The sequence below is a fragment of the Salmo salar genome, chromosome ssa25 (assembly GCF_905237065.1).
Source record: "Salmo salar chromosome ssa25, Ssal_v3.1, whole genome shotgun sequence".
NCBI lineage: Eukaryota > Metazoa > Chordata > Actinopteri > Salmoniformes > Salmonidae > Salmo > Salmo salar.
The window spans coordinates 5,072,173-5,084,858 of record NC_059466.1 but is presented as its reverse complement, the minus strand read 5'-3'; the positions used below and the strand labels follow the sequence as shown (position 1 = coordinate 5,084,858).

The 12,686-nt window shown below is 41.8% G+C and overlaps 2 protein-coding genes across 3 annotated transcripts in view; one reads left to right on the top strand and one right to left on the bottom strand.

The window, feature by feature from the left end:
* Positions 1–6,364, bottom strand: part of dnah7 (dynein, axonemal, heavy chain 7) — a 278,292-nt gene extending 271,928 nt beyond the window's left edge. The window contains 5 exon segments of the mRNA XM_045707381.1: positions 19–109; positions 258–438; positions 884–986; positions 1,219–1,290; positions 5,973–6,364. Coding sequence (XP_045563337.1) covers positions 19–109; positions 258–438; positions 884–986; positions 1,219–1,290; positions 5,973–5,984 — 459 coding nt within the window. The 5' untranslated portion in view covers positions 5,985–6,364.
* A 1,270-nt stretch (positions 6,365–7,634) lies between these two features.
* The window catches only part of LOC106586018 (P2Y purinoceptor 8), a 43,972-nt gene continuing 38,920 nt past the window's right edge, over positions 7,635–12,686 (top strand). Inside the window, exons 1-2 of one of the 2 annotated variants that reach the window (XM_014172797.2) lie at positions 7,635–7,682; positions 12,501–12,647. The gene's annotated coding sequence lies outside the window, so the exon portion shown is untranslated. The remainder of the gene's footprint in view (positions 7,683–12,500; positions 12,648–12,686) is intronic. The other variant, XM_014172798.2, reaches the window with a different exon arrangement.

The following is a 12,686-nucleotide window of genomic DNA, read 5'->3' as shown; positions in this document are numbered from 1 at the left end:
AATGTCACCTTCCCTTACCAGGATATCCTTCTCTGTAGCTGTAGGGGACCCACAGGTAGGGGGCTGACTGTCCTCCACAATGGTTTTGCCACTGGCAGACTCATGCTGCCTGAAACACGGGGTAATTTGGTGAAAGGAGAATGTTGTATTTCAGTGAAAAGTGCTACCGAACGTCGGGTGAGTCGGTGTGTGGATGCTTGGATGGATGGAGATGAATAGGCAACGTATGGATTGATTGATTATTTGATTGGACTCACAGGATTATGCCGACCAGGGCACTGCGGAACTGCTCCCGGTCTTTTTTGGGCTGAGTGTGGCTACTGCTGCGATGTTTGGAGGACTCTGATGACAGGCCAGCCTCTCTGCTCTGGGAGTCCTCCAGGCCTCTGCTCAGGCTCTGGTAACGCCTGGTCCCCGACCCTCCACCCAGCACATCTCCTACAGTGGACAGTGGAGACACGTCATTATAGGTCACATAAGACACTTAGGGGGGATTATAAAGCATAATATTGCCTTCTCCACACAGTTACAGTGGATGGACTTTATCATATAGGTCACAAAGAAACATATGGGGCATTGGGGTGATGGGATTATATTCCACGCAGTTACAGTATGTGAGGCTAAGAAAAAAACATGGTGAGGGAAGTCCGTTATAAAATCCATAATTTCTTTACCACTCAATTTACAGTTTGTGGAGGGTGTGTGCATGTTCAAAAAGTATTGTTGTTATTGTAAGGAGCTATGTCTACTCATTGATTGCAACATACAATATGCTGTTCTCCATTTGAGTCACCTTTGGTTAATTATATGTTTTGAAAACTATAATGAAGTTGGAACTATGTCCTATTTGCTACAAGCCTATATCAGTGAGAACATAACTTACTGGACAGTCTAACTGCGGCCCCAAAGCCATGGGACTCTCCTCTGACTGGCGGCTGCAGGACAAAGGCAGGAGCTGTCTCCTGCCACTTGGGTTTGGAGCGGATCTTTGAAGACAGATATAATTGAATAGTTTAGTGCAAAATGAGAGAGTATGGGACTAATAACTTAAAATAATTGGAAATGTAACAATTAGATTGTAACTCAAGTAACTAACACACTTTATATGAAGCAAAACCAAGACATTATGCTTAGCCTATAGTGGACAAACTCATCTGTAACATAGGCTTACTGGTTAGCAATTGCCAAAGCCTGGGAGACTGATGTTAGGCAGCGTACCTGTGGAAGTTGTGGTAGGAGGCGGTTTGGACTGTCAGGGATCTTGGGCAGCTTCTTATTATGCAAAGACTTCTGTGAAGAGAACGTTGAACATTGTCATTCGGACCTAGGTGGCTAGCTGGAGATGACAAATGTCACTGATTAACAACCAGAAATTATTCAGACCCCTTGACTTTTTCCACATTTTGTTACATCCTTTTTCTAAAAAAATTCTAAATGTTCCCCTCATCAATCCACACAATACCCCATAATGACAAAGTGAAAACAGGTTCTTCAAAATGTTTGCAAATGTATTAAAAATAAGAAAAGAAAATACCTTATTTACATAAGTATTCAGACCCTTTGCTATGAGACTTGAAATTGAGCACAGGACTCTCAGACCATGAGAAACAAGATTCTCTGGTCTGATGAAACCAAGATTGAACTCTTTGGCCTGAATGCAAAGCCTCACGTCTGGAGGAAACCTGGCACCATCCCTACGGTGAAGGATGGTGGTGGAAGCATCATGCTGTGAGGATGTTTTTCAGAGGCAGGGACTGGAAGACTCGTCAGGATCGAGGGATAGATGAACGGAGCAAAGTACAGAGAGATCATTGAGGAAAACCTGCTCCAGAGCGCTCAGGACCTCAGACTGGGGCGAAGGTCACCTTCCAACAGGACAACGACCCTAAGCACACAGCCAAGACAATGCAGGAGTGGCTTCAGGACAAGTCTCTGAATGTCCTTGAGAGGCCCAACCATAGCCCGAACTTGAACCCGATCGAACATCTCTGGACAGACCTGAAAATAGCTGTACAGCGACACTCCCCATCCAACCTGACAAAGCTTGAGAGGATCTGCAGAGAAGAATGGGAGAGACTTCCCAAATACAGGCGTGCCAAGCTGGTAGTGTCATACCCAAGAAGACTCAAGACTGTAATCTCTGCCAAAGTTGCTTCAACAAAGTACTTAGGAAAGGGTCTGAATAGTTACATTTGCAAAGATTTCTAAAAACCTGTTTTTGCTTTGTCATAATGGGGTGCATAGATTGATGTGAAATGTTAACAATTGTTTTAATACATTTTAGAATAAGGCTGTAATGTAACAAAATGTGGAAAAAGTCAAGGAGTCTGAATACTTTCCAAAAGCACTATATATACAGCTGAAGTCGGAAGTTTACATACACTTAGGTTGGAGTCATTAAAACTTGTTTTTCAACCACTCCACACATTTGTTAACAAACTATAGTTTTGGCAAGTCAGTTAGGACATCTACTTTGTGCATGACACAAGTCATTTTTCCAACAATTGTTTACAGACAGATGATTTCACTTATAATTCACTGCATCACAATTCCAGTGGGTCAGAAGTTTACATACACTAAGTTGACTGTGCCTTTAAACAGCTTGGAAAATTCCAGAAAATTATGTTATGGCTTTAGAAGCTTCTGATAGGCTAATTGACATAATTTGAGTCAATTTGAGGTGTACCTGTTGATGTATTTCACGGCCTCCACATATTACGGCAAGAACAGTTCAAATAAGCAAAGAGAAATGACAGTCCATCACTACTTTAAGAAATTAAGGTCAGTCAATGCAGAAAATTTCAAGAACTTTGAACGTTTCTTGAAGTGCAGTCACAAAAACCATCAAGCGCTATGATGAAACTGGCTCTCATGAGGACCACCACAGGAAAGGAAGACCCAGAGTTACCTATGCTGCAGAGGATAAGTTCATTAGAGTTACCAGCATCAGAAATTGCAGCCAAAATAAATGCTTCACAGAGTTCAAGTAACAGATGCATCTCAACATTAACTGTTCAGAGGAGACGGCGTGAATCAGGCCTTCATGCTCGCTTTGCTGCAAAGAAACCACTACGAAAGGACACCAATAAGAAGAAGAGACTTGCTTGGGCCAAGAAACACGAGTAATGGATTTTAGACAGGTGAAAATCTGTCCATTGGTCTGATGAGTCCAAATTTGAGATTTTTGGTTCCAACTGCCGTGTCTTTTTGAGATGCAGAGTAGGTGAATGGATGATCACCACAGGTGTGGATCCCACCGTGAAGCATGGAGGAGAAGGTGTGATGGTGCTTTGCTGGTGACGCTGTGAGTGATCTATTTAGAATTCAAGGCACACTTAACTGCAGCGATACGCCATCCCATCTGGTTTGCGCCTAGTGGGACTATCATTTGTTTTTCAACAGGACAATGACCCAACACACCTCAGGGCTGTGTAAGGGCTATTTGACCAAGAAGGGGAGTGTTGGAGTGCTGCATCAGATGACCTGGCCTCGACAATCACCCGACCTCAACCCAATTGAGATGGTTTGGGATGAGTTGGACCGCAGAGTAAAGTAAAAGCAGCCAACAAGTGCTCAGCATATTATGTGGGAATTCCTTCAAGACTGTTGGAAAAGCACTCCAGGTGAAGCTGGTTGAGAGAATGCCAAGAGTGTGCAAAGCTGTCATCAAGGCTACTTTGAAGAATCTCAAATATATTTAGTTGTCACTTTTCTGGTTACTACATGATTCCATCTGTATTATTTCATAGTTTATGTTTTCACTATTATTCTAAAATGTATTAAATAGTAGAAATATAGAAAAACCCTGGATGTGTCCAAACTTTTGACTGGTACTGTATATATACACATATATACCAGTTATTGGGCAAAACATTTTTTTTTTAATTAAAAAATAAAAGATATATATATAAATAAATAAATAAAATGATTATACTTTATTAATCGAAAATCAAAAGAAATGCATAAAAAATAAGTACACCGCTAGTTTCAATAGCTGGTGTTGCACCCTTTGGCTGAAATAACTTAATGTAACTATCAGTCTTTTACATTGACTGGGAGGAATTTTTGCCCATTCTTCTTTACAGTACTGATTCAATTGGTGTCATGTTCGAGGGCTTTCTTGCCAGCACGGCCCGCTTCAATTCCACCCACAGCATTTTGACAGGATTGAGATCTGGGCTTTGACTCGGCCATTCCATAACCACACATTTCTTATTTTTGAGACATTCTGTTTTAGCTTTGCTTGTGTGTTGTGGATCATTGTCCTGTTGCAAGATCCACGTTCGGTTCAGCTTCAGCTTTTTGATAGATTGCCTCACATTCTCCTCAAGAATTCTCTGGTACAATATGGAATTCATGGTTGACTCAATGATGGCAAGTTGGCCAGGCCCTGAGGCAGCAAAGCAGCCCCAAACCATAATGCCACCGCCTCCACACTTTACTGTTGGTGTGAGGTTCTTCTGTTCCAAGGCAGTGTTTTGTTTTCGCCTGTCCAGATCACATTGTTCCAGTAGTTTGGTCTTTACCCAGGTGTTGTCTGGAGATGTCAGTTGTGTCTTGATATTCTTTTTGAGAGCAGAGGCTTCTTCCTTCCTGACCTCCCATGTAGGCTAAGTTTGTCCAGTCTCTTTCTGACAGTTGACTCATGCACTTCGACATTGATTGTGGCAAGAGAGGCCTGTAGATCCCTTGATGTTACCCTGGGGTTCTTTAAAACTTCTATGAGCATCTTTCGGTCAGCTATTAGGCTGAATTTGGTGGGACGACCTGTCCTAGGTAGATTGCCAGTGGTCTGGAATTTTCTCCATTTGTAGATGATCCATCGGACAGTGGAATGATATACTTCGAAATGCTTGGAAATGGATTTGTAATTCCTCCCAGACTCGTGGGCATCAATCTTTCTTCTCAGGGCCTCGGATAGGTATTTTGATAGTGGCATGATGTGTTAACACACACCCATATGGTTAAAACCAACCAGACGAAGTTGCTCTCTGATGATTTTCTAATCATTTGCACCTGTTTTGGTGCACCTGATTCTAATTTTAGCCATTTTATGTGATGGTAAAGGTAGGGGTGTACTAACTTGTTCCTATAAAGGTAAAATTGACCTTTTATTTTCAAAAACTATTTCTCGCTGATATGAAAGATACGTTCCGACCTTATATTTCCAAAACTGTACCGCAAGTGATGCAGGTTAATGTTCAGAGCAAGTGTTGGCGCACTTAACAAAACTCCCCCAGCCAGAAGACGTCAATTGTTTTCAGGATTCAATTTCAACCACAGGATTATGTCATCATGGTAACCAAATTTTAACATAGACAAACCTTGTATAAAATGTTTAATTTGTACCTTTAAGACAACGTCAGATCTTCAACGTTATGTACACAATCAGAAAAAAATAAACAATAGGCTGGGAGGCACCTCTTACTGGAGAATGTGCCTATCTAAAGCTACCTTTTGGTCTCCCATCTATGGTTTTAACCAAGCCCAGCCCTGTTTAACGTTGATATTTGCCAATGAATATTACCAATATGAGAATGATTGAGTCATGCCAAAGGGTATGTTTAACAGAGGAGCAAATGAATAACCAAGCCCAGCCCTGATGCTATTTACAAAGTCATCAAAAGCAATTGTTTCAATTTAACACAGGATTCAATCCCCCCAAAAAAATATACAAAACGACCTCGTGGTTTCAAGCACTGGTTGATTTCAAATGTAAAGATATTTAGTGAAATTGAATTGTTTGGTTGTCAACACAAACAAATATCAACATTAGAATGAGTGTGTGTCTTCTACTTGGACAGTTCCATCTGTGCCACTGACTTAGTCTGGCTTTAATTCCAGTTTGTCTATAAATTAATAATTGATATGTTGGATTTCCGTCTCAACCAACTTTTTCCGTTCAGGTTCCATCTCAACCAACTTTAGTAACTTAGCTTAACATTATGTGGGTCATGTTAGAGCAAACTCACCTGAGTTTCCATGTTGCAGAATGTAAAGAAATGATGTTTACCTCTACATACTAGTGATTGCCCTATTTAAACAAATGTAAACTTTGTAAACTGTTTCAAGAACTGGTCGAAGTCAGCTAACGTTAGTTTAGAGGAGGTAACGTAGCAACGTTAGCAGCACATAAAATAATGTCACCACAACTTTCGCGAAACGCTACAACGAAGAAACCTGCATGTTCCTTCTTTGCAAAGCTAGCTAATAACTTTTTTATTTTACAAGTATCTAGCAATTGTTTGCCCATCAAATGTGGCGTTATCTGGTTTCTTTCATAGCTAAAATCAGCCAAGTAAGTATATTTCTCGACGGCGAGCTGTTGCCACTTGCCATTTTGGTTGCTAAGGAAGCGACGCGACATGCCTCCTCCTCTCTACCACGCCCATTCCTGTACAGGAGGCTTCAGGGCAATTCCATAGTAACGGAGTTACGCGAGACTCCGATTTTTAAATCAATGAGGGCGATTGTATGGTTGTCATTACAAGATGCAACTTGCATTGAATTTTAGTTGCTTAATGAAACACCCCCTTGCAGCTATACTAAGTAACTGATCTGCAACTTTGTTGCATCCAGTTTAAACTTTTCAACTTTGTGCAACTAATTGCAGCAACAGCCAATTAAAACAAGATGTATGCGAATTTGTGTACATGATTTAGCAGTCAATACATGTAATTTCGAGGAGAACACAAATCTCTGTTACAATAACCAAACGGTTGGATAAACAAATAATTTGCGAAACCACGACGTAATGCAACAAAAGACATGGGGTGAGTTTGGAATTCTCAAACATGCAGCTTCAATTTGATTGCCAGTTGCATGCCATTTTCATGGCGTTTGAGTTGCTTCATGTAACAGAAAAGTTGCTTGAGAGGATGTCACCAACTAAAATTGCGTTAAAGTTGCTTTGTGTAACCTTAGCCTGAGTGCTTCTAGTACAGGCTCTCCAACCCTATTATTGGAGAGCTAACAATACTCATGTCTGTGTTTACAAACATTGCCGCAAGAGAGCGATGCGCTCAAGTTGTTGGCAGAACAAGGGGGAGTTCTTATAGAACGCCAGCAAAAAAAGTATCTATTTAGCTTAATACGTTTGCGGGTCTATGGCGCTTGACTTGAGCCGGAGCATCCAGGAGCGATGTATATGTGGCCATATGTATTACATTTAAAATAAAATAAAATAAATTGTAAACATTAAATATAAAGTTGAAAATGTAAACATGATATTTTCGAGGAAGGGGGAAATAATGGATGTCTAAGTCAAAAACCAAACAATTTGAAAGCAAAATGTATAGAATTGTAAACAAAACAACGATATAAAAAGCAAAACCCCAAAACTTGCAAGCAAATAATTTTATGCAAAAATCATTTTCAGTTAAACTTTCCCAACAATCAGTTATATTGAATCCATTTGCCTACGCTCTTGCCTGCATTTACTACCTTCTGGTTAGCTACTCATATCTTTGATTTTTTTCAGTGAAGGGTGGGGTTTAGAAGGAGGCGTAGACAATGAGTCTCCATTGGTCCACTAGTTTTGGAGTGACGGTTCATCTTAACCCAATCAATTAACATGATAGACAGGATTCTTTTTCTATTGGCTACTTAAACAGATGGTCTGACGTCACCACTACACGCCAACTAACCATTTACAAACAACTGCCCAGAACATTGGGTAAGAGGTAATTTATATGTTTACCTAAGTAATTACATGGTTTGTCATTAAATATATTAAATCACCATTTTGAAGTACGTTAGTTAGCCAAATGTAATGACTCGCAAGATGCCATGCCTTTAACGTTACAGCTAGCCACTGCCAGCCGTAGGGAAAGGTTTGCCGTGAGTGAGTGAGTGAATGCATGCGCGTGTGAGAGAGTGAGATAAAACAGCAACAAACCTAAAAAGCTATTCCCATAACAATACCTGAAGCTTAGACCCAATCTCGCTTGATACCATGAAAAGTATTGTATAAAGATACACTTAATATACTGAATAAAAATCTAAACGCATCTTTGAACTTGTCTACTGAGTTACAGTAGGGGAAATCATACCAATTTAAATAAATTAGGCCCAAATCTATGGATTTCACATGACTGGAAATACAGATATGCATCTGTTGGTCACTTTTATAAAAACAAATGGGCCTCAGTATCTCGTCACGGTATTTCTGTGCATTCAAATTGCCATCGATAAAATGCAATTGTGTTCGTTGTCCCTAAAATATGCCTGCCCATACCATAATCCCACCGCCACAATGTGGCACTGTTCACATCAGCAAAAACTTGCCCACACAACGCCATACACGTGATCTGCTGTTGTGAGGCCGGTTGGGCGTACTGCCAAATTTTCTAAAATGACGTTGGTGGCGGCTTCTGGTAGAGAAATTAACATTAATTCTCTGGCAACAACTCTGGGGGACATTCCTGCAGTCAGCATGTCAATTGCACGCTCCCTCAACTTGAGACATCTGTGGCGTTGTGTGACAAAACTGCACATTTTAGTGTTTTTTTTATTGTCCCCAGCACAAGCTGCACCTGTGTAATGATCATGATGTTTAATCAGCTTCTTGATATGCCACACCTGTCAGGTGGATGAATTATCTTGGCAAAGGAGAAATGCTCACTAACAGGGATGTAAACAAATTTCTATGAAATAAGAGAGAAATAAGCTTTTTGTGCATATGGAACATTTCTGGGATCTTTTTTATTTCAGCTCATGAAACATATGACCTTTTTACATTTTACGTTAATATTTTTATTCAGTATATATTGACCCATGACAATATTGAAGTAGGTTCAGCGCTTAATTTGTCAATTGGGAGGTCCCGGAACACATAGTGAGTGCGGGGGGGAGAGTGCGTGTGAGAGAGTTATTACAAACTTGTTCTGTGAAGGTAAAGGAAAAGAATTATCCAACCTTAGTTTTCAAAACCTCCCACAAAGACTCCCCATGTCAAGTCCATTTAACTCCTGAGATTCAACTTCTATCTCAAAGCCATGCGCGGGCATGTGGATGTGATGTTTGTAAGAATTTGTAAGTCGCTCTGGATAAGAGCGTCTGCTAAATGACGTAAATGTAATGTAAATGTAATGTTTAGCCTCCTTCTAAGGCTGTTCTGAAGACTCTGGCTGTAGTGTCTATTTATTTTCTAATTTTGAGTGTTAACCTGGGTGTCCTCTTTAGCCTTGTCAACAAGGCTTGCTGCCACCAAATGTGCCTTGGTTCAGGCATGTTCAAAAACCTTTTTTTCTGAGGGCTCTTTACATCTGATGCATAGGATGTTCATTTACTATACATTCCACCCACTCTTTTGCTAGTTTAATCCCTCCAGTTGTTTCTAGACCAAAGCTCCATACATTTTTGCATGTTGTACAGCCCAACTTTGAATTCTGCATGACAAGCCAGGGGTTATACGTTTGCTTGTTCTTGAACCGCAAATTGCACCTGCTCCGAGCACTTCGTGGTGGAGGCACTGCCCCCCTCCACCCCAGCTCCCTGTCTCCCTCTCCCGCTGAGTCTGACTTGCTAGTGGAGGTGCCGGTGGTGATGCTGAACGGGCGGGATTAGCATCGCCATCAGGAACAGTTCGCCCCTCATTCGTCTCCTCCGGCACTAACAGTTCACTGGCTCGTTATGGGTTCAATTCACCATCTATCTCTGGATTTTTGGACTGGAAAAATGTCAAACTCGATTGTCTTTTATTATCAATTTATTGTTTGGCTTTCCCACGACTCAAATTCAGTAGGGAGACAACTAGGCTACGTGACGTGATTACGGAGGGGCCACCTATTCACTAGCTGACCGCCACTGCCAAGACCTATGTCAAGATCAGTTACTTACCTCACTGACCCTCCCCATATTTACAAATAAGAGAGCAGGTCTGGAATCAGTGTGGCAGGATAGGATGATTACATAGAAGGATCACTGCGCTTTTACATGATGGTCTTTCTGGGGGGTGGGAGAAATAACGAGGAAGCAACTTAATTTAATGCTGATCGCTTTTATTAAAATGTTTACAGTGCGAACAGTGAAATAATTAATAAATCATGCCGCGAGAGATACCGAATCTGGGCAAATAGGTGCAAGAACAAACAAAGTCAATTCTGAGAGGTGCGGCTCAAATTAAGCACCGAGTACTTTACTTAACTATATAGTTTAGTCGGCAGGCTTAAGTTGGCTGACTAGCTAGCCAAATGGAGTGAATCTCAAGACACCACATCCCTGTAACTAGTCGCTGCCAGCCTATAGCTTGCCACTGCCAGCTTTAGGGTTAACCGTCTGTATGTATTTATTAAACCAAGTCTCGTCGAAAGAGGCCATTGTGATTTTAGTCCCATAACGTATGTCTCCAGTTAGCTAGCTAGGTAACGTTACTTGTATTGTTAATGTTGCGACAGTTCGTTTCTGGTATTATAACAAAATAGTCAGCACATAGTAACTTCTAATTTATCTGTACTTTAATTAATGCAAACACGTGTATGGTAAATATGTCGTTCGTATACGGTCTCTCTGTGACACTTCGCAGGGTAGACAGAGAAGAGAACGACACCTCCTTTGTTCTCTCTTTTATTTTCTGACAGAGATAGTTCCCGCTCAATGCTGGCCTGTCAGAGGGAGGAGGAGCGTGGTTTAAACTTGCTCCTCCCGTCGTCGGCGTGCAGGCTGATCCCAGCGTCGTGACGCACTTCCTGTTGTCGTACCAGGCAGTGATGCAACCCGTCAGGATGTTCTCGATGGTGCAGCTGTAAAACCTTTTGAGGATCTGAGGACCTATGACAAATCTTTTCAGTCTCCTGAGGGGGAATAGGGCTTGTCGTGCCCTCTTCACGACTATCGTGGTGTGCTTGGACCATGTTAGTTTGTTGGTGATGTGGATGCCAAGGAACTTGAAGCTCTCAACCTGCTCCACTACAGCCCCATCGATGAGAATAGGGGAGTGCTCGGTCCTCCTTTTCCTGTAGTCCACAATCATCTCCATCCGTCTTGATCACGTTGAGGGAGAGGTTATTGTCCTTGCACCACACGGTCAGGTCTCTGATCTCCTCCCTATAGGCTGTCTTATCGTTGTCTTTGATCAGGCGTACCACTGTTGTGTCATCTGCGAACTTAATGATGGTGTTGGAGTCGTGCCTGGCTGTGCAGTCATGAGTGAACAAGGAGTACAGGAGGGGACTGAGCACACACCCCTGAGGGGCCCCCGTGTTGAGGATCAGCGTTGCGGATGTTGTTCCCTACCCTTACCACTTGGGGTGCTCGTCAGGAAGTCCAGGATCCAGTTGCAGAGGGAGGTGTTTAGTTCCAGGGTCCTTAGTGAAGAACTTTGAGGGCACTATGGTGTTAAATGCTGTGCTGTAGCCAATGAATAGGATTCTCACATAGGTGTTCCTTTAGTCCAGGTGTGGAGTGCAATAGAGATTGCATCATCTGTGGATCTGTTGGTGCGGTATGCAAATTGGAGTGGGTCTAGGGTTTCTGTGATAATGGTGTTGTGAGCCCTGACCAGCGTTTCAAAGCATTTCATGGCTACAGACGTGAGTGCTACGGGTCGGTAGTCATTTAGGCAAGTTACCTTAGTGTTCTTGGGCACAGGGACTATGGTGGTCTGCTTGTTGGTATTACAGACTCAGACAGGGAGAGGTTGAAAATGTCAGTAAAGATACTTGCCAGTTGGTCAGTTTATGCTCGGAGTACATGTTCTGGTAATCCGTCTGGCCCTGCGGCCTTGTGAATGTTGACCTGATTAAAGGTATTTTCTCACATTGGCGGCGGAGAGCGTGATCACACAGTCGTCCAGAACAGCTGATGCTCTCATGCATGTTTCAGTGTTTAGCTCGTCTGATAGGCTCGTGTCACTGGACAGCTCTCGGCTTTGCTTCCCTTTGTAGTCTGTAATAGTTTGCAAGCCCTGCCACATCCAACAAGCATCGCAGCCGGTGTAGTACGATTCAATCAAGCTGGATTCCTTATAAGCTTCCAGGTTAGAGTCTCGCTTCTTGAAAGCCACAGCTCTACTCTTTAGCTCAGTGCGAATGTTGCCTGTAATCCACGGCTTCTGGTTGGGGTATGTACGTATAGTCTGTGACCAACAGATGCATATCTGTATTCAGTCATATGAAATCCATAGATTACGGCCTAATGAATTTATTTCAATTGACTGATTTCCTTATATGAATTGTAACTCAGTAAAAATGTTGTGTGTTTTGTATATGTATATCAGTTTCAATCTGTCAGTGCCATTGACTGGCTACTGACTGGCTAACTAATCGCTATCTCTTAGCTGGCTAGCTAACGTTAGCTATCATATTTTATCACAAGTATTGTGATAGCAAACAAATGATTTGCTGAATATTTTAAACAGTTATTTTTTGGTGATGACATTGCTGTCTTTTAATACCAATGTGTATGGCAATATAGTAGCGTCACTGTTCTGTAGCATGTTAGTAAGCACAACAGCTAAGGTAGAAACAATATGACTTCAAAGCAAAACTTCACTTTTGCAGATGGATACCCTTCCCCTACCCATGGTGTTTGAAGAGGCTGCATTGGGAAGAGGATGCCTCAACACCCTGAAAAGATGTTTGTGGTGCACACACTCATCACACTTTTTTTGAGTGATAAATAAGTGTATCATCTTCAAGCTTGATAAGGTAAGCAAATGCATGTGTTATTCTCATAAATGTAGCCAA